General features: G+C 52.8%; 1 protein-coding gene across 1 annotated transcript in view; it reads right to left on the reverse strand.

The window, feature by feature from the left end:
- Positions 1-25375, reverse strand: part of NDRG1 (N-myc downstream regulated 1) — a 54300-nt gene that overhangs the window by 12439 nt on the left and 16486 nt on the right. The window contains exons 4-10 of the mRNA XM_082858613.1: positions 12502-12607; positions 10412-10532; positions 6972-7034; positions 6111-6171; positions 4930-5016; positions 2665-2721; positions 136-239 (exon numbers count right to left, since the gene is read on the reverse strand). Coding sequence (XP_082714739.1) covers positions 136-239; positions 2665-2721; positions 4930-5016; positions 6111-6171; positions 6972-7034; positions 10412-10532; positions 12502-12607 — 599 coding nt within the window. The remainder of the gene's footprint in view (positions 1-135; positions 240-2664; positions 2722-4929; positions 5017-6110; positions 6172-6971; positions 7035-10411; positions 10533-12501; positions 12608-25375) is intronic.

A 25375-nucleotide genomic window follows, 5' to 3' on the forward strand; every position in this document is an offset into this window, starting at 1 on the left:
TCTGTTCACCTATTTGCTCAGGGGCTGCATCTTATATTAATTTTATAATCCCTCCTCTCTTGCCCCATGTTCGTTCCGGAACTACAAAAGGAGCCTGACAAGTGGCCATCGTGTGGCCCAGCGGCATCCTGGTACCTGTTGTAGACGTTGATGAACAGGTGCAGGTTGCCGGGGTTCATGTCGTTCACGATGTGCTGGCGGCAGGTGTGGACCACCTCCACGTTATTCTGCATTTCCTCCTGCATTGACAGAGGGGAGAATGTCGTTCGTGGGAACTGCGGCCACGGGCCGGACACTACCCTCACCATCCTTCAGGTTATCCAGCTACGTGGTGAAGGCAGTAATGCCTATTCCACGAGCCTGGTATGGGGCCTGAGGGAACCTTCAGGAAAGCGGAAGCCGCACCCAGATGCAGACTGATGTCTGGATATCAGCTGGGAGCAGAGGGAACGCAAGGCTGGGGGGCTAGCACGCCCTGCTGGGCTCAGACTTCAGGAGTTTTGATCTGAAGTCGGTCCTCTCGGCTCCGTCACTGCCCCTTAACTGGGCGAGTGCTTCACCTCTCTGAGCCTCAGCTCCCTTTTAAAAAAAAGAGTGGGGATGACATTACCCGCCTTCATCAAATTGTAGGATTTATCAGAGGTTGGCCACTCTGGAAAGCCCACTGTCAAGAGTAAGCATGGAGGCGACTGTTAGCAATTACTATTATTTTCTTTTTAATGGGGAGAGGTGAAAAGAAGTTTTTCATGTTTGCAAAACAAAACCAACTCATGCAACAGGAAGTTGCCGGAATGAAGGGCAATGTTGATTTCCAGGAGGGCCAACCAGACCCTTGCAGAAGGCTGGCCTCAGCCTTCCCTCTCCCTGGTTCCTTTTTGAATGTGAGTTGGGACAAACAAGTTATGAGCTTGCTCTGTTTCTCATTTGTGCAACAGCGGATGCTACAGTTTTCACGAAAGGGCCTGATGTGATTGACAACAACCAGATCAGGAGCGAGAGGGAGAAAAGGGGGCCCAGTGTCTCCCTGAGCTGTGTCAAGACAGTCCACGGTCACTGAAGCAACAAAGAGACTAGCTTTTCCCCAAAAAACATCAGGAAAAAAATAGTCCGAGGAATTGTGCTGGGGTTACAGATTGAAACACAGCTGCAGCAACTCGGGGTACCAACATATACCCCAGGTAATTTGGGGTACAGTCAGGCAAAGTTCTCACTCTATACTTGACACCCCTCTTCCAGGAAAACACAGATGCTGGCTCTGATCTTTCCCATATTGCTGTCAGATTCAGATTATACACTCAGGGTGGAGAAAATGTATTGCAAACCGTGAAAGGAAGCATGAGAAAGGAAAGGGGACTCCAGTAGGCTACAAGGTGGCCCCAAGGACATGTTTCACATCAAATTCTTGGACTCTGCGAACGTTATTTGGAAAAACGGTCTTTGCAGACGTAATTTAAGTTAAGGATCCAGAGATGAGGTCATCCTGCCTTATGCCGGTAGGTTCTAAATCCAGTGACGTGTCCTTGTAAGACAAAGGCAGAAGGAGGTTTGAAACAGACACAGAGAAAGCGCGCAAAGATGGAGGCAGAGACTGGAGTGAGACACCACAAGCCGAGGAAGGCTGAGGCTACCAGAAGCCAAAGCCCAGCAGGAGGTACAAAGCCAGAGTCAGGGGCCACGCTGGCCGGGTGGCAGGGCAGAACCACACACCACTCGCGTGCTGCCAGGGGCTTGGTTCAGCCCATGCTCAGTGGGGATAAGTGCACCACAACCCTCCTGAGAGCCAGGCACCAGCAGAGGAACAGATGGTTACCGGAACCCACACTGGAGCGAGACTCGTAGGTTCCAATCCCAGACCCTCTCGCTGGCTGTGAGACCTCACACAGCTCACTCAACCTCTCTGGTCTCAGCTTCCCCATGTACAACTGGGGAAAAAAACAGATCCATAACTAGGAATAAAAGGTCCTCCTCATACGGGTCATAGAGTCCTTAGGACCAAGGCCGACGCACAGCAAATTCCATGGCTGTGTTTGCTGTAGGCTTTGTTATAGCCCAGAACTGGAAAGAACCCAAATGTCCATCAACAGGTGAACGGAGAAGCGGCCTCTGGTACACCCATACCACAGAACACCACTCAGCACTAAAAAGGGACGCACTGTTGATTCGCCCAATGACATGGAGGGATCGCAAAATACTTTAACGCGGAGTGAAAGAAGTCAGATTTAAAAATAAAAGAGCACGTACTGATACTGTTTACATAAAAATCTAGGCAATGCAGATGAATCTACAGTGACCCAAAGCAGATCAGAGGTTACCTGAGGAGGAGAGAAGGATTACCAAGCGTCACAGGGCAAGTTCTGGGGGTTATGGTATTTCGTTAGTCATCAGTGATGGCTTCAGTGATGGTTTTAAGAATGTCAAAATTTGTCAAATTTGTCAAATTTCAATATGTGCAGTGTACTGTACTTCAACAAAGCTGTTAAAAAAAGACTTCTGTTAAAGGGAGAGCAAGAGAGAAGGAATGGCGTGACGACTGTGAATGAGTAACCATGGGCTATTTCAGGAGGGTCAGCTGGAGCGGCCCCTCGCTGTGCCTGGGCCGTCTCTGCGCTCTACATGCCTGGCAGTACACGACTGAACAATACAACGACAGGCCACGTTGCTCACCTTCCCGAAGAGGTGAGACATCACCATGTCTGGAAGGGCTTGGGTCCATCCGGAGATCTGGGAGGACAGAAACAGGGATTAGAAAGCTGGCGTTCATAGTAGCCGGACAAGGTCAGGCCAATCCCACTGCCCTGGGGGCGGAGCAGCAGTGTGGGCTCCCTGACACTCAGGTCTGAGGACGCCCCTTTGATGGGAAGGCGGTTACCTGTCTCCAGTTACTTACTGAACCTGGGGCCCTGGAAGGCAGGGTCATCGATTCCTTACTCTCAGAGCCCGGGGCACAGGAGATGCGGAGAAAATGCATCTGAACAAAGACCCCACGTACTCCCAGCTTTCGTCAGGCCTCAGTTCACCAAGTCCTCGGTAAAGGACTCCTAAACACACACTGAGCTCCCAGTCTACATGCCAGCATCTGCTTACCTCAAACTATATCACCCTCTAGATTTTCCCTCTTAAGCCAGTTTCCTCTCTCTGAGTATACTGACCTTCTCTTCTCTACCTGCTCCTACCGACAATGCTAGGTATACAGCAGGAGCTCCATAAATGCTAGGCATACAGCAGGAGCTCCATAAATGCTAGCTGTGCAGGAGAAGCTCCGTAAATGCTAGGTACACAGTGAGAGCTCTGTAAATGCTAGGCATACAGCAGGAGCTCCATAAATGTGTGTTGGCCAACTTCAGTGTCAGGCAGGAACCCATAGGGGAGAGAGGCTCTAGACCTGGGGGACCTAGGCTGACCCATCTGCCACCTCCTAGCTGTGTGGCCCTGGGAGGGTAGCAGAGCCACTGGACCTCAGACCTCTCATCTGTAACCAGGATGCCAGGAGCTTCAGAGTCACAAGGCCAAGGTGAGGGTTACACACGGCAACTACACATGTCACAGGATAAGACCCCAGTGCCTGACACACACTAGACCCCCAAGAGAGGTCTTCCTCTTCCAGGGCTGGGGCTGGAAAGGAAGGATACGGTGCAAATACTAAAAACCCCCAAACAGCCCTCGGGCTCCGCTTTAGCCAGTGGTCAACGTCCCAGCCCCCACATCTGGCTCAGAACAGCTACCAAGAAGCCAAACTGGCCAACTGCAGTGCCATTCCCTTTGCTGGAAAAAAAAAAAAAAAAAAAACAGGGAGTGTGTTCCGCTTCTGAATATCACGCCGGTGGGAGGAAAGGGCTCCCTCATCCTGGCGGAATGTTCCAGGAAGGAATGAAATATCACAGTGGCCAGGATGGGGTGGGAAGCAGGGGGAGGGAGACCCCTTCAAACCCCCTGTCCCCAAGAGCCGTCCCAAACTTGGCAAAAACACACTTTCAAAATGAGAAGCCAGGATCACCCCGGCTTGAAAGTCTGTCCTGTTAGAGTTGGAATGGTTTCCCCCTCTCCTTGGCAAATACTGGGGCCTTTATGAAAAAAAACAATCATCTTTTTAAAAGATAAACAAGGAACCCAGCCAGAGCACAGCTTCCTGAGACAGCTCGGGCCCTTTCCCCAGCCAGGGATGTGTCCTGCTAGCTCTGCATTCCCAGACCTGCAGTGCTTGGGTCTCGGCGGGCATCTGACACCTGCTGATGGAGAGACGGGGCCGGCGGTGAGCCCAGCTCAGAGGTGATTCCAAGCACCACAGAGTCCAAGGGATCTTGTTTGGCCCCAGTTCTCCCCCTGCCTGGCTCTGTGCGGCCCTAGACAGCTTCCTAACCCCTGCGACCCTCAGTCTCCTCCTCTGTAAAATGGTTTTAACGATCCCCACTCCTGGAGTGATGGAGGATTGAATGAGGTCATGAAGGTATAGCCACGGAGAGTAGAAAGAGAACTCGATAAACGTTCAACACTTGTTAGCTAATTATTATTATTGTAAAGTTAAGTGGCATAGAATCAGTACCAGATACGTTATTTCTTTTTCATTAATAATATGTAGGTGACTGGGGTGACAGGCATCTGTCTTGTTCATCTTTTTATTCTCAGCATCTTGATCTAAGCCCAACATATGCTAAGTCCCCAGGCTGTCCTTATCAAAGCTGGCTCGGGACCCATGTCCCACTGGTATTGCTGGCTTGGACAGCAGTGTCCTATCGAAATCTGAACGGCACACGGCTGAGGTCATGTTCACTACTCAAAGCCAAGCGGAGGAAAGCTGCCTTCTTTGCTGGGGGTGGTGAAGGGGTGGGGCTAGGAGAGGTCTCTTGCATTTTGTGCTCCAGGCAGAGTCAGGCACACCTGCCCCTCTGCAGACTGGGACACCCCTTGCCCGACCCAGGCCCCCAGCCTCACCTTGGAGGCGGCCCAGTCCATCCAGCCTTCCGCACAAGGGTTCACGTTAATGAGGACGAGGCCCTCCACCATCTCGGGGTTGTTCAGCTGCAATTGGAGACACGAAGTGAGAGACACAACCTAGCCATCTGAGAGACTGTGAACTTTAAAGTCAAACCAAAGACTGAGAAAAGTACCAGAAGAGGACCCGTGTAGACCCCCAGAGCAGGCTGCTGCTCTCGACACTGCCCCCCTTCCAAAACTGAGGTTCCAGCTTAGTAGACACTAAATGGGGCTCCTGAGAGAAGGGAAAGAGGAAACCATAGAAGAAGTAGGAGCACATGTGCTTGGCAGACCTACGTGGGACAAGTCACTTCACGCTGCTGCCCCTCAGCTTCCCTAGCTGTGAAATGGGTACAACATACCATGGCCCTCATAAATCAGACAAGCTAATCAGCTCTTCAGTAATCAGTAAGAATTCTATTACTTCTCAGAGATACGGAGACAGAGACCTAAGATACAGTTGAGACCTTATTTCATCTGCTCAGAGCCTAGACAGCCAGACCATTTTGTATTCGTGCCAGCATGCCTAATCTCTAGCAAAGTCCAGCAAATAATAGCCCATCAGATTACATACGGTTGAACAAAATAAGCATCACTGCATTTTGAAACAACCGTTCGGTAAGGCTCCAAAGGACCCAGCAGCACCTGACCGGGACCCCTAGTAATGTAAGTGACGTCTGTCATGTGAGCACATACATCTCTGATTAGCTTAGAGTTAGTCAGGGTCCAAGAGTTCCCTGACCACAAAACCTGTGCAGCTGTCACAAAGAAGTAGCACAGTAGAGTACTCAGTGACATGAGGACCCGGCCACAATCACCGCGAATCGAGCGAAGATGATGATAAAAGAACATGTCTCGTGCGGCATTTCAGTGACGGGAAAGAGCTGCTGGTGTGTACACGAGTGCACACCCACACGCCCCATGTGCATATGTAACTCTGGACCACACACCCCGAAGTGCACTGTGGCTCTCCTTTGGGAAATGGAATTATGGCTCATTTCTTTTTCCCTTTGGGGAGTTTTTTTTGGTGCTTTTCTAATTTTTTTCCTTAATCTTGAATTAATTTTCTTTAAAACATATATATATTGTGCATATATATAGAGAGAGAGAGAGTTTTTTTTTTTAATGAAAGAACTCACAGCAAATCGAGTGAGGATGTAGGCACCCGCTCCGGTTCCCATGCCAATGATGCTTTTCAGTCTGGAAGAAGAAATAAAAGTTCATGTCCCAGAAGGAGTGAGCGATGGGAAGCGCCCTTTGAAAACCTTCCCCGCCCCTTGCCCTGAGGAACCTCATCTCCCCAAGGGTGTGTCGTGGGCATCGCTGAGGGTGGCTGGCAGGCTAGACAAAGTGGGACCACGCTGCCATACGTGCCCTGCAGGACCTGCAATGCATCATGCTTTATGTCTGGACAGAAGACCATGACCTTGGAAAGACTCATGCCTTTCCCTCACTCCTCGCCCAACTGGCCAAGCTCTGACAGCCCCGCTGTCATTTCCGGGAAGGCCTATTGACCAAACTGCTTCTTCCCGCTCTTCAGCTTTATCTTGGATTCTAAAACTTGGAATGAAAATGAATTGGGCAAGAACATGGAGGTGTTCTCATCGTACAAAAGGCTCCACTAAGAGGTTTCCTTGAGCCCTGAAGAAATAAAGGCCTGGAGGGAGACGTTAAGGGTTCAGGCAACCCTATTCCGGAATGTTCCATGGGAAAGAGAAAGCAATAAAAGAAGAGAGGCTAGGAAAGGATGGGTGGAGTGGCTGTCATCGGGTGATGGATTTTGACTCAAGGAGAAAAGCCCAACTTGCAAGAGGCAGATGGGAGTAAAGAGACTGCATGAAAAACACTGTCTGCAGAGTATAACAAGCTGATTTCTTCCCTGATCTTTAAGCATTAACCTAGATTTCAGTGCTGGGGCCAGATCAAGACCCCAGGAGAGGCGGAAGCTAGAGATCACCCTTCTCTGCAAGCTGGTGGGGGAGTGGATCCCTCACTCTTACCCAAACTGGTGAAGGACTCCGGGCAGCATTTCCGCCAGCTGGTCCATGGAGGGGTACACGTACCTTGGGAGAGGCCATGCAGAGGCAGTTAACAAAAGCCGGGACCTCAGCGGAAATGAACAGCGCAAACGAAAACACACTTGATAGGCGGAGACCGTGCAACAAACCGTCCCGTGCGCCCAGACTACCCAGTCTAGTCCCCGCCCGTGGCCCCCATTCCGAGCACCCCACCGTGTACACAGCCTGCTCCTCTGAGAAAGGATGCTCTCCAGGCCAATTCCCCCACCTTTTACTTTGTAAAGTGACCCTTTACAAACCACTTCCTATGTTCCAGGTCCCACAACAAGCATTTGATGAGCATTGTAAGCTCATTTAATCTTTACAACTAGTCTATGAGGTTGCTATGATTTCCCTCATATAAAGATTGTAAATATCGTTAAGGCTAAGAGATAAGTGACTTGGCTTCACAGACAAGCAGGGATTTGGAGCTCTCAGGATTTCAAGGCCCATGTACTCACTTACCTTCCCAAAGGAGGCCTCCTGGCAGCCCTCCCATGAAGCCCTCCTGACCTTGGGGAACCCCTCCCTCTCATCTCCTCTCCCCAAGAGATGCTTGAGAAGAAGCCTGGGAGACAAGGCAGAGAAGGCAAGCCACCCTGATTGGCTGGACACAGTGGCTTCGGGAAACGGATACCCAGGGCGATTTTAAGGCACAGGGATGCCTCGACTCGCACATCTTCCGGGACCACTCCTCCTGTTAACAGAGGGCTGGGGGAGCTCCTCTCTGTTCAAAACTGGCCCATGACAGCAGGTACCGAGGAGGGTGACAGTGGGGAGGACTCACACTGGGTGACCAGGGAGCCTGCAGGCTGCCTGGGTCTGTACATGAAGGCGAGGGCTTCCCCTTGGCAGGAAACAAGTTTCCCATCATCCCCTCCTTAGCAGGGCCTGGAAAGGGTCTCCTGTTCCCACTGTGCCCACCTTTCCAATGGGGCCAGCAGAGGCCGCCTCCCAGGCTGGATCCTTCTCGGCCAGCAGGTGCTCCTTCCAGATTACCTACCATTTCTAGACTGGCTCTCCTCTTAGCCTTTGCACATGCTGTTCCCTCTGCCTCCCCAGAAGCAAGTGTATGCTCACCTCCCTTGAATTTCCAGAAGGAAGCCCTAGAGCCTTTGCCCGGCCAGGTGCCTACAACCCTAGCCAGAGTTCCCACACATTTTCTTTCCCATCTTCCTGGAAGGAACTCGAAGATCTGTCCTTTTCACCAAGGTCTTGGCTGTCATCAGGGAGTCTGGCCCGTTTTATGGAAAGCGAGTCCACACGGCACGCTGTGTTAGGAGCCAGCTCCTCCGAATGTCCCGTGATCCTGGAGGCAGGTCCCTGGGGGAGCCGTCAAGATACCTCACAAGACCCACTCGGTCTAGGTGCTGGGGGGAGGGGGCTGACGCCCACTAGAAGGCATTCCACAATGCCGACTTCGGGGCTCAGGCAGGCAGGAGGGAGTCCCTTCAACAGAGGAGCTGTTGGGCCTTTCTCATGCCAGGCTCCTGGCGAGGCAACGGGAACCCACGTGAGCAGAGCAGACACGGTCCCGTGCAGGAGCCGGGGGGCAAGTCAGCAGAAACAAATACGCGTAACTCATGACAGTGGCGACCACCGGGGAGGGGAAGGTGCTGAGAGCGGGAGTCTGAAGAAGGAGATCTGTTCTGACCAAGCGGAGGGCTTCTTGGAAGACGTGCCATTGAAGGGGACGTGGGCTGGGGGGAGCTTGAGGGCTGAAGAGTGTAGGGAACGTTCTAGGCTGGGGGACCAGCATGTGCAAAAGGGAGAGAGCCAGGAAGGCCCCGGTTGGCGGGGCTACACATCGACGAAGCCGTTGTCTTTCTGAAATGGCCACGGCTCGGTTTGGAGCCAGCAGCCCCCAAACGGTGAGAGTTGGGGAGACACCTAACTCCACAGCTTCTTTCCTCACTGCTCTTGGGGGGTGGGTACACAGCCAGCAGGCAACAGGGTTCTACTCACGAGGCCCCATGTGCAGAAAGCTGACTCCAGAGCCGGGAGTGACCCGGCCAGGGGCCCCTATCCCTGCTTTGCCGTCTCAGCCTCAGGATGGGGGCGTGCACCCCGGAGGGCCTAGGAGACCCCTGACCACGCCGGGCCCCGCTCAGACAGTGGGTCCCACCAGCCACACGCTGGAATCGCCTGGTAACTTAGGGGAACAAATACCCTGCGCCTTGGCCTCCGGGTCAAGTGAATGAAAATTCCTGCGAGCAGAGCCCAGGTTTCAGAATAGTTTTAAAATCTCCCCGTGGGGAGCTGAGAGTCACTGGGTCACCCCAAGTCTTTCAAACATTTGTCCAAACAAAGATGGATATACTGACAGACGCTTAACCTGCTGCTGTATTAAGAAGCTTTGAACTCTTTTAACCTACGTCTGGGCATCCCTTCCCTTCCTCTCTGATAAAGATTAATGATTAAGGATGATTCAGAACACTAACAAAAAAGACCTCTTTGTGATACCGAGAAGGCCTCTTTGACAGACTCTAAACCCAAGAACCTGGTCCCACCTTGATTGAATCACAGCACGGTGAGGGGCCTCCGAGAGGTCTGCCACCCCCATGTGACCCTGACTGTCCAGAGCCCTCGGTAAGCTTGCCCCCAGCCTCACAACGAGAGCTGAAAGTCCACATCAGCCACGCACTGGGGAGGAGCAGGCAGTGTAGACACCCGGGACCAAGGCAGCCTGATGTTCCAAAGAGAGTTGGAGTCTTAGAGCCAGCAGACTGGGCTCAAACCCGACACCCGCCCCCGCAATGAAACCAGCTGCGCGAGCTTGAGCAAAGCAGTTAACCCCTCCATGCCTCAGTTTTTCCATCTAGAGAATGGAGCTACCAGCACCAGCCATGTAAGGATTAAATACAAATGACATTTGTAAATAAAGATGATTAAGTCTGGCCCACAGGACGTACTTCATCAATATCATTTCCAACTATGGTCTCTATTTTTCTTCCCAACCTTCTAGATCTTTCTCCTAACTATTTCTTCTTGTCAAGACCCTCTTCCACTTTAGTCCTGTCCGGGCCATGTACCCCTAGTAAAAAGCCCGACTAGCTGGGCTGCTGTGGTGGGGTGGGGACAGGGTGTCTAGAGGGGTGAAGGTCGGGGAGCTATTGATTGATGGTTATGGGGGTTCCGTTTAGGCTAATTAAAAGGTCCTGGAGATAATGGTGGTGATGACTGCAACACAATGTGAATGTATTTAATGTCAGTGAACCATACACTTACAAATGGTTAAAAACAGTAAAATTTAGCTTATATATATTTTATTACAATTAAAAAAGAAACCTTAAAAGCCTGACTAACGCCTCCTCCCACCACCTGTTCCCACCCTGCAGGGCTTTCCTTTCCCTGTCCTGGGGCCCGAGGCTCCCTCCTCTTACCCCGTGGGGAAGGATGCCGCACCGTCCTGCTGGCCGGGGGCGTCCACGTGGCAGACAGCAAAGTGCTGGGTGATCTCCTGCATGTCCTCGGAGTTGAAGAGGGGGTTATAGCAGGTTTTGTCTGGAGAACAGGCACGGGAGAGAGAAGAGGAAGAAGTTAGGAGAGAATAAAGTCTGTATTCATTCTGTTGGTTTCATGCCTACACAGCAGGGGGAAGGAACTTTCAAGAAAGAATGGCTACATTTTCTTTCCCACTTTCCTCTGGTGATAAAAGGCAAGAATAAGTCATGAGGCAAGGGAGTGGGTGTGGAAGTGGAGACGGTCAGTAAACTCTCCTGCCTATGCTGGTGGATGACATAAACTTCCAGGCAGCGCTGGGAGGGGATCCCATTCCAGCTCCTGCTTCTTCCCCCAACAGTCCTGGCCGTGACGGTCCTCGTATGAGGTGGGGTTGCCCCACTGACACTCTCTTTCTCTCTAGGTGTCCTAAACCCTCACCTCAGGGATACTGGCCAGGGCACACAGGATTTTCAAACAAGGAGGACCACTCTTACGTGGGCTTGGACGAGCCTCCTAATCGCTGAGGCAAAGATGGCCAGCTGCTCACCGAAACACTTCCCTTTTCTTCCAGGACACACTTCTGGACTACATTTCCCAGCCTCCCTTGCAATCAGAGGCAGTCGTGTGATCAGATTCTAGCCAACAGCATGTGAGGCTCCCCATTTCCTCATAACACCTGCCACCCAATCCTCTAGGTTTCCCTCCTCTTTTCTTTCGTGACTGCCAGGTGTGGAGGAGCCAACAGAAGCCTCAGAGGCTCCGGGGGACGGTGGAGTCACAGCTAGAAAGAGCCTGGGTCCCTGAATCACCACATGGAAGGTGTCCCACAGAATGTCCACTGAGTTGTGACATGAGTGAGAACTAAACATATATCATGTTAAGCCACAGAGGCCTTGGGTCCGTTGTTACAGCGCTCACTGTACTCTAACAATGGAGGAGTAACACCGCCGAGCAATTCCGTATCCTCATCAGAGTCGGTGGAATAAGGTGGTATATATCAAAGTACCCAGCATCGGATTTGGTACATGATGGTTACAAGGGGGCATATGGGGGGGAAAGAGAGAGAAAAGAGAAGTGAGAGTGAAGGAGAAAAATGGTTTTCAGTGACTGACATCCTTCGTAGCCTCGAGGTATTAATAAGCTGTTGGAAAAACAATGTCATTCAGTCCATCTGTTAATCAAAAGTCAAGCAAGCATCCAGCTCGCAATACGCACTGGACCAGGAAGGGCCACAAGCGCCTCTGAATCATCACAGAAGCGTTTCTGTTCTGTGTAACTGTAATACTAAGTGGATCTTGTTCCAGTCCCATCTGTGAAAAACCCACATTTGGGAACACTTCCTGGTCATCTTAAGAATTCGCGATCTAAACATCCATAGCAGCGGTATTCAGAAGAGTCGAGAGGTGGGAAATCCAAATGCCCATTAAACGAGGACAGACACACAGAACGCGGTGTATCCGTACAATGGAATATCATTCAGCAAAAGAGGATAAAGTACCGATACGTGGCACAGTGCGGACGTACCTTGCAAACATTACGAAAGACGCCAGTCACGAAAGGCCACCCATTGTGTGATTCCATTGATAAAATATGCCCAGAATGGGCAGATCTTAGAGACAGAAAGTAGACTAGTGGTGGCCCGGGGCTGGGGGGTATGGGAGACTGGGGGGCGATAGATAAGAGGACAGAACTTCTTTTCAGAATAATAAAAATGTTCTAAAATGGATCGTGCTGAAGGTTGCACAATCCTGTGAAAACACTAAAAACCACCGTAGACCTTCATTAAAGGCAGTCACTGTCACACAGACTGATGGTGGAGGACTCCTGAGTCCCCAGCATCTCCCAGCGCCCAGGCAGTGCATTCCGGGCTCGTCCAGTCTGTGGCAAGAGTTCTCCCCAGAACAGCTCCAGGAAGTCCCGGCAAAAGAGGATGAGGCAGACTCCCTGCCAGCCGCCCTTCCTAGCTGTCCTCTCCTCCAACCCTGGCAGACACCCGCTCGCCCAGGACACGCGGCTCCTTGGAACTTACGGTTCATGCCAATGTCGTGGTAGGTGAGGATGACGGGTCGGTTCCCCTTGGGGGTCCCACACAGTGTGACGTGAATGGAGCCATGCAAAGTCTCGATGTCCTGCTCCTGGGGAGAGACAGACAGACGGGCCTGTCATGTGGGACCCGCAGTCACGGTGTGGCTGGAATTACAGCCTGCAGACACCCAGCGCGCGTCTCACTGCGGTTGGGGGAAAGTTCCTAGTTTGGTCGTGGGAGCACTGGGCTTCGGGTGGCAGCTCTCTCTGGCCAGAGAAGCCACTCTGAGAAGCAGAGACAAAAGGGGAAAGGGGGACCAAGGAAGCACCCCGCCATCCGTCGAGGTCAATGGTTGCCAATCTGAAGAACTCGGCTCAAAAATAAATACACCCCAATTCTCAGGTTCCGCCTTGAGAGCAGGAAAACTCAGTATCTGAGCTTTGAACAAAACCCCTCTCCCTTCTCCATCCCAGGCTGAGAGATGCTGGGGCTTCCAGGCACCCGCTCTGAAGACCCCTGAAGCATCTCCCAGGCGGCCGTCGTGCTTCTGCGAAATGGGAAGAACAATGGAACCTCAGGGGGAAGGGTGAGTGCTCAGTGCCCAGGCCCATCCCCAGCACAGGGGTCCTCCTGGGCTACCTGCCTTATCCCCCCAACCAAAGCACAGAGGCCCCCATCTCCCCAGCCCTCTCTCTCTTCCTCCGAGTGCCTGCTCACTCCTGCCTATACAAACGCTGGAAAAATCCGCAAACGGTGGGGCAATGGTCCAGCCCCCAGGGGGGACCACAGATCATCTGCTGGGCGGAGCCCTGGCCCTGAAGCCACCGTGGGAACAATGGTTCACTGTGGGGACCGCATTCTCTATTGTCTCCTCAGCTGACCCACAAGGCGCCCTCTAAAAATAGGCCAGGCTGGGCAATGTCCCCACCAGCCTGGGGCATCAGGGTTCAAATCCAGGCTCTGCCTTCCCCAAGCCCTCTGAGCCCCCGGAGCCCCATCTGTAAGATGGGAGGGAGCTGACCACCCCGGGTTCCTCAGCAGAAGAGATAAGCCTGGTGAGGGATACAGTCACCGGCGAGATGGGGCTGCTCGGGACACGGGGGCAGGGGTTAATGATGCGGCTGAGCCCCACCTTGGTGGCAAGTGTGGGCATCCGGCCCTGGCTGGCACCCAAGATGTGTCTAGCAGCCCCCAGGGGTGGGAGTGGGTAAGAGATGCTGATTGATCTCTTTGAAGGCCTTAAAATGATAAAGCCGTGGGACCAGAGCTAAATGTGTCCAAGAAGGAAGAGGCTGCCTCTGTCCTGTTTACTATGACATCCTCGGGCCCTGGCACAGCTCAGGATCTGCTGGATAAAGACCTGACACTCGCATGATCATGGTAAACATAGCTTCTCTAGGGAGTCCATTAATCTATTTTGGGTTCAGTCTCCACTCTGTCCCCTAATTGGCTGTGAGGGTGTCGGCAAGCTCTCTCCCCACAGAATTCCCAGGACTGGTGTGAAGTCTCCCAGGATTGGCACAAGCCCCACGGAGCACTAACGCTTCACCCCCACGAGGCACCACAGAAGCGCTGTGACCGTGGCCGCGGCCTCACACCACTGCAGACTTCAGCCTGGGCCTCAGAAGAGGCATCAGCTGTGGTTATCCTTATCTGGAAGGATAAAAAACCCAGTCTCAGAAGCTGGAAGTGGCCTGGTATAGGTGTACAGGTGTGGCAAGGTCGCCGAGATACAGGGATAATATTCGCTAAGTGCCCACCAAGAGTCAGGTGAGCTGAGCGAACCCATTTTCCAGATGAAGAAATCGAGGTGACCCAGCCCCCGGCCAAGAGCACACAGCTTGTAGTGTGAACCAGGATTACAACCCACGTCTGCTGGGCCCTCATGCGGGTGTTGGCCCCCATCAGCCCTCCTCTGAGTTCTGTGTCCACCTGCCCACACGGGGAAGAGGAGGGAAGGCAAGTGTGACCTTCCCCATGCCTGAGACCCACTCCTTAAGTCACCCGCGCACACGCACAAGGTCCTCAGCTGGCCCTGGGCCTCTCTCTCCACTGGCCCAAACCAAGAAGGCTGGGTCTGAGACTGGATGGAGGAATTAAAACTCTCACAGACACGTCCCTTTGTCCTCTGCAGTCCCAAAGGAACATTCTGCCCTTCTGTCTCCGTGGGGATGAATCACCCAGTGTCCTGGAGGGAGGAACCCACCCGTGTCCCCCACGTTCTCCCAAAGAGAGGGCACCGAGGGACCCAGAACTGCGTGATCCACTCCCTGTGCTGATAGGGGAAAGCCTGTCTCAGGGCTCCTCAGGGGTCCCCGTCTGGCTAGAACAGTGGCTGGAAACACTCACAGAACCCGTCCACCACCCAGACCGCCATCCTCAGCTCTTCCAAGTTCAGGGCCAGATCTCAGAAGTCCGGGCTCACAGGGGTCTGATCCAGCCAGGGGCATGCAAGAAAGAGAAGGCCAGGCGGCCTGGATTTTCCTCTCACCTCCTCTGGAAGAGTCTAGAAAGCCACTCTCTCAGGGGCAGAGGGGAGGGCAGTATGACGGCAATTAGCATTGTATCTGGCCCTGCTCTGAGGATTTTACATCCACCCTCCCGTTGAACCCACACAACAACCCCGCTGGGTAACACCTGTCCGCACTTCAGATGAGGAAACTGAGGGGAATTTACTCAAGGTCACACAGCTGGAGCAGTGCGGCAGGATCTGAACCCGAGGCCGTCCAAGTCCAAAGCCTGTGCTCTTTGCTGTCTCCATTTTAACACTCTGTGCCAGGTGCCCCGTGAAGAAAGAAAACTTTTAACATGCAACGTGCACAGTGACTCTCTAAAGAGGGACGCAGGAAGTCAGGTCCCCATTGACGTGCTGTAGATTGTTTTTTATCTCCCCAGCATCTCCAAAACCCAGTAATCCACGGGGCAGGTGCTGGGATACGCTGGTACATAGAACAGAGAAATAACACCTGCTCCTCCCACACTCCCCAAATACACATCTGCCCCCAAACTGCAGGCATGTACAGTAGGCGTGTCTGACTTGGAACAGCCTCGGCACAAACGTCACTTCCTCGGGGTGGCCCCTCCTGCCACCCACTGTACACAGGACACATGGCTCTTGTCCTCTTCCTTGTAGCATTTACCACAATGGCATGTATCTGGTTCTTAGCCGTCTCCCCAGCCTGACTGCAGATTCTCAGGGAGAAAGGCTTGCTCTGCCCTGGAGAAGGTGCTTAGAGATTTACACAGTCTACACCACCTGCAAGCTGGTAAGCTGTGAAACAGCACCGATGCCTACTGTCTACACTGCCTGTAAGGTGGCAGGTGGTGAAAACAGAACCTACCACCAAGTGGTCCTCAAAGATTTCAGCTCTTCGGCTGCCAATTCTGGCTTGGGAGCTTCATGAGCTATGGCAGACTATGTCGCTGGGCCTCCCAGACATTCGTTGTCCTCTTCTTTACGACAAAATTCCCAGCAATGTGCCTGATGAAATTCTCTCCTTCCACATCTCCCTTGTAGCCAAGGATGGTCAGAAGATTCAGTTCGGGCCAATGAGATGTCAGCAGAATTTGCTGCAGCTCTGAGGAGAATTCTTTTAAAGACTCAAACTTGGCCTTTTAATTTTTCTTTTTCACCCTTCCAACTGCTTACTACCTGGAACATGGATGAGATGCCCAGGGATTCAGCAGCCATCTTATGAGCATGAGGACAAAAGCTACACGCCCAGGGTGGCAGAGCAGGAAGCTGAAAGGAGTCTGAGACTGGGTGATATTCACAGCCTGCTGTACCAGGCCTTCTGGGTCAGCGAAAGTATCAACCATTTCCTTGTTTAGGGCACTGTTTGTTGGGTGATATTAATTCTAACGATACACCCACCATGGGACCTTGGCCAAGTTACCGGACTTCTCTGAGAATTCCTCCCCTCAGCTGTAAACTGAGGTCAGTAACAAAGCCTTTTGCTTGTGGAGATGCTCCCAAGACTTTTAGTAGGGACCGGAAAGTGTTTTGGAAATTGCAGCGTTTCCCTCCATGCTGGCTGTTACAGATGCCGACCCCAGAGACGATTACTGTGAAGCCACAGGGACTAGTCCCCAGGGTTTAAGGCAACTGGTTGGATGATCTAGGAGAGCTCTGAGACCAGCTGCTACACCTCCCTCCATAATCCGCCTGCCCAGCAGGCCCTAGGGAGACGCTGAACGCTTTGGACTCTAAGAGGATGACACACTTACCCAGGCTCTAAGTCAGCTGGCGCGCTGGGCCGCCCCTCCCCTCGGTCTAGCAAGCCTTGGTCAAGCCACAGCCTGAGGGCAGAGGACTCCCTTTGCAACAGCAGGCAAAGAAAGCTGAGTTAGGCTCATCAGACGTAGCATTAAGGCAAGGCTTGCTGAGGCAAGCAAGGCAAAGCATGAGAACAGAGGCTCCAGAGAAAAGGCCAGGGGCTTGCCCCACCACCAGCTTTATGTGCAATAACCCCTCCCCCATCTTCCTGGTCCATCTCCTGTGCCCGCAGTGGGGGAGGGGAGGCCTGGCTGAGCCACTGGTCTCGTCCTGACCATTCAGTAAGGAGCACATGGATTACGAAGACTGACAGGGGACGGTACGTGTGTGGCAGGCGCACAATCGTATTTGCACAGAAGGGCAGCCGTCCCCTTACCAGACAAACACCATAAAGCCAGGTCTGGCCCCGGTGCTCTCAGGACAGACATTTCACAGATGGCAAAAGCCAGCCTCCGGGGCTGAAGCCTAGCCCCCAAAGCTACACAGCTGCAGGTAACAGAGTTAAGATTCCGGACAGGCCCTCGGGCCTCTGAGTCCTGATACCTGGCCCACTGGGACACCTAGGAGAGAAGAAGGTCTCAAAGGGGCCAAGCTCCCTCCGTTTCTCAGCTTTCTTTAATGCTGCCATCACATGGAGAAACAGAAGAGTTATAGTCAGGAAATGATCTGTAGCGGGGGAAAGGGTACCAGCCTGGGAATACAGCGGGAAGCTGGAACCCACGTGACGACGGCGATTCTCCAAGCAAGAAAGAATCAGGAGGAAAGTCTCTCCTGGATTAGGGAAAAGCGGAAGAGTGGAAGCAGGGCCATCCACGGAGCAGAGGGAGGCAAAGGACCCCTGTGTGCTGAGTCTGATGCTGTGTTTACGTCACAATCGTGACACCCTGGGGACAGTGCTACTACCCCCATTTTTACAGGGTAGAAGACCAAGCCCCCAGGAAGTCAGGTGACTACCCAAGAACGCAGGGCTAGCAGAGGGAAAGCTGACCTGAACCCGCTTCTGTCCACTGTATCTATTTTGCAACACCAGGAGATGTGCGTCTACACTAGGTCAGCCTGGTGGCCTGGGCTGGACCGACCTGGGAAGCCCATCGGAGCCCCATCACGGGGACGCTGTCGGGCGAGGTGCTCTGTCCCCTCCACCAGGAGGGCATTCCCAGGAAGCCCACAGAGGAGGGCAGAAGAGGCAAAGCCTCCCTTGGCACTGACCCAGATGCGTGCCGCTGCCATCTGTCGCTCGGAGTTTGCTCTAAGTCCCAACGGCTTTCCCAGAAGTGAGGCTGGGGGCAGGCGGGGATGGGAAACGGTGGGTTGAGGATTCCCAAGCCTCCGAGGTCTTCCCACCTCAGTCAGGGGGCAGGAAGACAAGAAGCAATCGTGTGCCAAGAAAGAAATGCGCAAAAGGTCACCATTTCCATTTTCCCTGTGAGCTGATCTGCTTCCAAGAGACGGGAAAAAAAAGTCAGCACCCACACAATGGGGATCAGACGTCCCCCCGGCCCAGCTCCACCAGACTGGGAGCTCCAGAGCAGGAGCCAGACCCCAGGAGACCCTCCGGCCCACTGCCCCTCCTGCGCCGGCCCCCTCTGTCCCCTCCACCCAGAGGCCCTGTGGGTAACATCAGCTCATTGCCCGGAGATCCCTGGTGAGCACACAAACACAGATTCCCATGGAAACTGAATCAAATCAAACCATCCAAATAACTAAAGATCCAGGTGGAAGGAATTAGAAATAGCACCAGGAGAGGAGATTTGGGGCCGAAGGAAGTTACCCAGCCCCTGAGCGGGGAGTGACGAGCAGTGGACTCAACTCTGCTGTCCTCACACCGCCCTCCCCCCCCCCCCCCAGTTATATGGCCTTTGGCTCCGCACTGAGTCAAGCGTTGCCATCTATCTCATCACCGTGTGACACTGGGCAAGTCCCTTAAACCCCCGTCTCTTCAGCGCAGTTGGCAACAAAACCTCTTTTAAAGGGTTGTTTTGAGAATTAAATGAGATGATGCAGGAAGAGAGGGCAGCACAGTTTCTGACAAACAGCTGACGCTCAAGATACACCAGCTCTTACGACTCCCACGGTTTAGTACGTATCTAACAGTCAGATGGACCAAACTTAGGACTATCTCAATACTACCCTTTGACGAGTTTCTTAACATCTCCAAACTGGTCTCTTATCTGCTAAGGAGAGTATCATTTCCCACCTTGGCAGGGAAGCCCTGAGACAACGGGTGGGCACGCAAATACCCATTTGTTCCCTTCCCACCTCTTCCCTCCCCTCAGTGGCCTTCCACCAAGTGGCTCCCCACCTGGAGCAGAAGGGGTAGGGCTGGATAATAAAGCATCTGCCAGCTCTGATATTCTTGGATTCTAGAATTCTAGCCAAAGAAAATAAACCAGAACCCAAAATACTCTCACTTTCCCCACTCATCAGATTTGCAAACACAACTGCCTAGTCTGATGCCAGAACCTTCTCTGCAGAGTCAGATCAAACCACTTCCTTCCTGCAGCCCCAGCACCTCAGGCCAGCCGCCCACCCAGCTCTGTGCTCTGAGGGCTCCAGAGCCTCTCCAAGGGGGGACAAAGTAGGGTCTCAGGAGCTGCCCATCCTAAGGTGACGTCAGGCCAGAAGAGATAAGGCCGAGATGCCATCTGCTCTGGCAGCTAAGCTGTCTCCTAAGACAGCAGCTCTGGAGCTGCTTCTCACTGAGGACCTCTGGGCTAACAGTGTGTATTTTGATTCATGCAAAAAAAAAAAAAAAAAAAAAATTCTCGACCACTTTGGGAAAGGAAACGAGTCTGCCCGATTTAGTCAAAATGCTGAAGTACCAAATACTCCTCGAAAAATAACATTGGCTGCTTTTGGACACACACAGTGAGGCAGCTCAGCCTCCTTAAACTCAAATCCCAAGCGCTACCCAGACAGGGCCCTGATTCCATGAGCCGTAAGGACCAACTAAATGAACAGATGAAAGTGGGCTGCCGTTGAGGATCTCAGCTCTCGGGTCCTTACAGCAGCTCCCCCTCAAGGGCTTGAACATAAACCCACCATAGCACTGTTCAGATTATCTACCTGGCCAGATCCTTTTTGACAGAAATTGCAAAGGTGACCTAGAATCTAGTACTGCAGTACATGTCGTGGTTGAGAGAGCTGATCTGGGGCAGAGTTGGGTTCGATGCGGCCCCTGCACAGTCGCTGGCCATGGGAAAGCCTCAGTTTCCTCATCTGTCAAGAAGGCATGAGGGTACAAAGTCCCAAAAGATTCAACAAAAGCCCCTGGGAAAGCCTGGGCCCCCGCCTGGCTCCTCAGAGAAGCTGAAGCCCACGGCAGGCAGGAGACTGTCGTTTTGCAGGAGCTCCCGTGTGAATCCAAGGTTAGGGTGGGTGGGAGAGTCTCCGCGCTGGTACGCTCTGCAGCCACCGCTGACCAAGGTGCTGTCAGTCTCTGCTCCCGGCCCCGTGACCCAGAGAACGTCAGCCATCACGGTGCACGGCATCCTCTGAAGGACATCCTTCAGCGACCCACGCCCACGATTTTAGAGACTGCTGGAAATCTGGGAAACCTTCACAGATACCATGAGTCAACAAGATCTAGTAGCCAAATCTAAATGAATATAATTTTATCCAAAGATCTTTTTGGAAACAACCTTGACAAAGTGTCACTCGGCACGCGGATGCAGCTCAAATATTGTGATTCATCTGTAAGATAACAGCTTACAGGAAGAATACATTTCGCCCTTGGAGGACTCAGAATCCAAGCCAGAGGGACCTCTGCATGTGCCAATGCCTCTGCATGGGTGATCGGTCCCTAATCTTCTCCTGTCATATGACTTCACAAATCACTCAGGTCTCAGTCCAATGTCACCTCCTCCAAAAGCCTTTCCCGACCCCTTAACCTGCCCCATCTCATCAACCTGCACCATCGTCTTCCAAGCCCCTACAGTAGCTGGGGTTGTCATTTTGCTGAATCCTTCATGTGTGTTGCCTCCCCCTTCTAGGGAGTCAGGAGGCTGGGTGCAATCCTAGCCCTACCCCTCTCCCACCCCGTGACCTCAGGCAAGCGACTGAACCTCTCTGCGCTCAGGCTCTCCATCTGTCAGATGAAGACAGAGTTCGTTGTGAGCAGTGGGAAAGCAAAACCCGGCAACACACTGGGAATGGTGCTGAGCTATTCGCTTAGAACTGAAGCCCCTGGAAAGAGGGCTCACTGCCTGTCAGGCTCACTCCAGTATCCCCAGCACCTAAGACAATGCCAGACACAGAGCAGGCATTTGTTCCAGGAACAAAGGAATGCACAATTGGGAAAATGCATCCACCTCCCAGGACAGCTCTGGGACTCACTGGCTCAGCCCAGGCTGGGGCACGATGTTGATGAGCCGTCTCCTGCCTCCCCAGCCCCTCGCCGAGGCTAACCTCTGTGGTCTTCAGGTTGCCACTCTGCTGACGTTGAGGACGTGGCAGCCCGCCCACTCCAGCCTTAGCCACCTTCAAGTTCGCCTGCGCAGGCCGCAAACTCCTGTCCCCTGCTCTTGCTACTACCTGTGCCCGGAGAAGGGAGCGCATAACAGTGCTTGGCAAACTGTCAAGAGTGACACAGAAGCGAGGAATTATCTTCACAGAGAAGAGATAAACTACGTTTTCCAGGTTTCTTGAATGACCAAAATTTTAGCAATCTACAATAACCATAGGACCCAACAATCCCACTTTGGGTACGTACCCAAAAGGACTGAAAGCAGAGTCTTGGACAGGTGTTGCACACGCATGATCACAGAAGCACTATTCATAGCAGCAGAAGGGTGGAAGCAACCCAAGTGTCCATGGGTAGATGAAAGGATAATTAAAATTCAGTCCAGACATAGAGAGGAGTATTATTCAGCCTTCAAAAGGAAAGACATTCTGATACAGGCTACAGCCTGGATGAAACTTCTCTCACATGACATTAGGTGAAAGAAGCCAATCACAAAAGGACGAACACTGTGTGATGCCACTTACGTGAGCTACTTAGAGTAATTAAATTCTTAGAAACGGAAAGTAGAATGGTGGTTGCCAGAGGCTGGGTGGAGGGGAATGGGGAATTAGTGTTTCATGGGGACAGAGTTACAGTTTTGCAAGATGGAAAGAGTTCTGGAGGTTGCCAATGGGAAAGGGGTGGGGGAGGGATGGACTGGGAGTTTGGGGTTAGTAAATATAAACTATTACATATAGAATGGATAAACACCAAGGTCCTACTGTAGAGCACAGGGAACTCTATTCAATATCCCGGGATAAACCATAATGGAAAAGAATATAATAAAGGAGTGTATAAGCTTGTGTAACTGATTCTCTTTGCTGTGCAGCAGAAATTAATGCAATTTTGTAAATCAACTATACTTCAATAAAAAAATTAATTTAAAAAAATTTTTTAGAAAAGAGTGCTGAGATGGATGGAAGTAATGGTTGCACTATATTATGAATGTACTTCATGCCACTGAAGTGTGGACACTTAAAAATGGTTAGGATGGTCAATTTTATGTTGTATGTGTTTCACCACACACACAAAAATAAAAATTGGAAGAACTTCATGATACAGTTGGTAGAGCAGGTGTGTTATTGGACTAATACTGATTGGGAAACATCACATCAGGGCTCCCCTCTGTCACTGTCCTCTCTACACAAGGCTGGAGCGAATTTCCCCATTTCACAGATGAGGAAACTGAGGCTGAAGGGAGGTGAAGCATCTTGCTCTGGGTCAAACAGCCAAGAAAGGGCAAACCCGGCTCTCGAGTCTGGTTGAATCTGTGGCCTTGACCTTGGGGAGGAGGGACATCAAAAGGCTGCTGCAGGAAGACGAAACCACAGAGGGGATGGCTGCTTCGGTGGCGGGAGCGGGACCAAGAGCTGACATTTCAGTGACAGAGAAAGTACGTTAGTCTCCCTGCCTGGAGCCCCGCCCAGCCCAGCCCCGAATGACCAGCCAGCCCCTGGGGCTGCCACTCAAGCTTCACAGCCCCCAGAGCCCAGCAAACAGCCAGGGCCGCGGCTGCCACGGCTGCTGCATCTTTGCAGCTCTACTGCCCCGTCACTCGTCTCTCCCTGTTCTCAGGAGGGTGGGAAACGACCAGACAGAGGATCAGATGTCATCACCCTCAGCTGCCCGCACCTCACAACCCTGGACAAACGATTCCCCTCTTTCTCTGTCCTTCAGTTTCCCCAGGTGTAAACTGAGGGGCTGGGTGAGCCAAACCTGGGACCCCTGGAGACAACCTATTCACCTCCCACTTTCCCAGAGCACCCCCATGTACCCAGTGTCCTGTGAGACAAGAGACCAGTGGGGGGAGCTCTGGCCCGGGGACGGGAGAGGCAGAGACCTCGGCCCGTGAACGGCACAGTAAGAGCACGGGCTTCCTTCCCGCTCCGACAGACCTGGGTGGGATACCCAGTCCCAGCCTCCGGCCTCAGTTTCCCCATCTGAACCATGAAGATAACGGTACCACTGCTTATGCTGTTGTTGAGGAGTTAAATGAGATATTGGCCAGGAAGCCCTTAGCACAGGGCCTGGCTCACAGGAAGCACCATTAAACCAGCCTCATCAGGCGTGGGCAGAACGGGAAGCTCTCAGGGCTGGAAGAGGCAAGGCCCGGGGTCTGGTGCCACCTTCCTGTCACTGCAGGGGACCTCAGGCAAGTGGCTTCCGAACCCTGACTCTCTTCTTCTTAAACAAGTATAACAGAGTAGAACCAGAGGCCATGTCCCATGAGACCAAGCGCTCCTTGAAGCCCGAGATCTGTGTTCTGGGTGCCGATACAGCCAGTGAAGTGATGGGTTCGGGTCCCCCAACCTTTGATGGCCTAGAAGGTGCAGGGAGCTGACAGTCTGAGTCACAGTGGGACGAACGAACCAGACATGGTCGGTCGGTGATGGGTGGGGCTGAGTGACTAGCCATTGTCCTGGGCCTGAGCTACTCATAGCCCCGCCTCCTGGCTCAGTCTTGGACCCAGGGAGCTGCCCTAGTCCTACCCATCCCAGGTCCCTCTCTGTCCCTCTGCACAAAGGTGGGCTGAGCCCACCGGGTGGCCTGGCTTCCAGCTCTAGTAGGGCTGCAGGCTCAGTCAACACCACCCCGCTGAGCCCCCACCAGCAGTGACCCCAGAGGAGAAAGTGTGCCTGGAGGTCTGACCACGTTTCCTCCCACCCCTGGGGACATGTGCAGGGGGGAGCTGGTGGCTCAGGGGGTTCCCAGACCCCGGAGTCTAAGGGTCGCTTCCACATGTCCATCCATGCCTATGACCTGCATTCTTGCAGAGAGTGTGGCCTCTGCTTTCTAAGCAGTAAGCGCCACTGTGAACGGCACTGGTGTCTGAGTTACAGCCGGGAGAGATGGGGAGGGGCCCGGAAGTCGGGGGGGCCAAGTCTGCATGACCTGGGGGTACCACTCACCTGCAATAAGGTGATACCAGAACCCACACCCAGGGCTCTTGCAAAGAGTAAATGCACGCACTTAATTAAATTAAAGTAAAGGCGGCCTGCCTAGAACAGTGCCTGGCACATAGTAAGGGCTCAAAATCAGTCATTCTTACTGTTTTATTAAATTTACAGATGGAGGGTAAGGGAGGCTCAGAAGAGCTGAGTAACTTGTTCAAGGGCACATACCTTGAAAGGGTCAGCTAGAATTAAATCCGGTTGGCCTGACTCAAAAAAGGGGGAAAAAAAGATGCTTTTGTTCAAGATGCCATGACATCTCAGCTGTGGCCTGACTGTGGCAAGTTTCACCGTCTGGGTGGCTCAGTTTCTTCATTCATAAAATGGGGAGATGCCAGCCCTGATCTGAGTTCATCCACTGCAGAGGCACTGAGAGGCTGGGACAGCAGTGATGCTATAAACCCAGGGCTGATGAGTCAGAGAGCTGCTCCTGGGGGGTAAGAGGGCATCTCCAGGCTCAGCTGCTTTTAATCACAAACCCCTGGGGTGGAAATGACCTGTCCCAGCCCGAGCTGTCCCTGCAGACTGCCCCAGACGCCCACTGACAGCGAGGGAGGCTGGAAGGACCTTCCAGGCTGGAAGGACCTCCCTCGGGCAGGCGGCATCCCTGCCAGCTCTCGGAGTCGCCTTCAAGCCAAGCCAGCACCGCTCTTAAGTAAAGGGCACGTGACGGCTGCTAACCTTTGCTCAGGCTGCCTGCTCTGGTCCTGACACAGACGCTGCTAGGAGGCTGTAAAAGCAGGTTTCATGGTCAAATCACACCGGGCACTGTCTAGCCGTGCAACTGAGGGCCAGGCACGCTTAACCTCTGAGCCTGTTTCCCCAGCTTTAAGAATGGAGACAGCAATCCCGACTGCATAGCGCTGCTGGGGTTCAGTGGGGCGTCCCCTGCAGAGTTCAGGTGTCACACGTCTGGATGTCCAGGGCCTGGTGCACAGTGGTGGTGTAATAAGTGTGCTCTGAACAAGTCAGTGTTACACAGTAGGATGTGTTGGCCTCAGAGGACAAACAGCCAGACAGAAACCAACACCTCACATACACCCCGTGGGTTCCACGGGCGCGGGTCAGGGGGGTCTCCAGGTATAGCCAGGATGACGCATAAGTGCACTAAGGTCCACACACCTTGAATGTGATCTTTGCACGTTCACC

The sequence above is a fragment of the Leucopleurus acutus genome (genome assembly GCF_964270905.1).
Source record: "Leucopleurus acutus genome assembly, chromosome: 17".
Taxonomy (NCBI): Eukaryota; Metazoa; Chordata; class Mammalia; order Artiodactyla; family Delphinidae; genus Leucopleurus; species Leucopleurus acutus.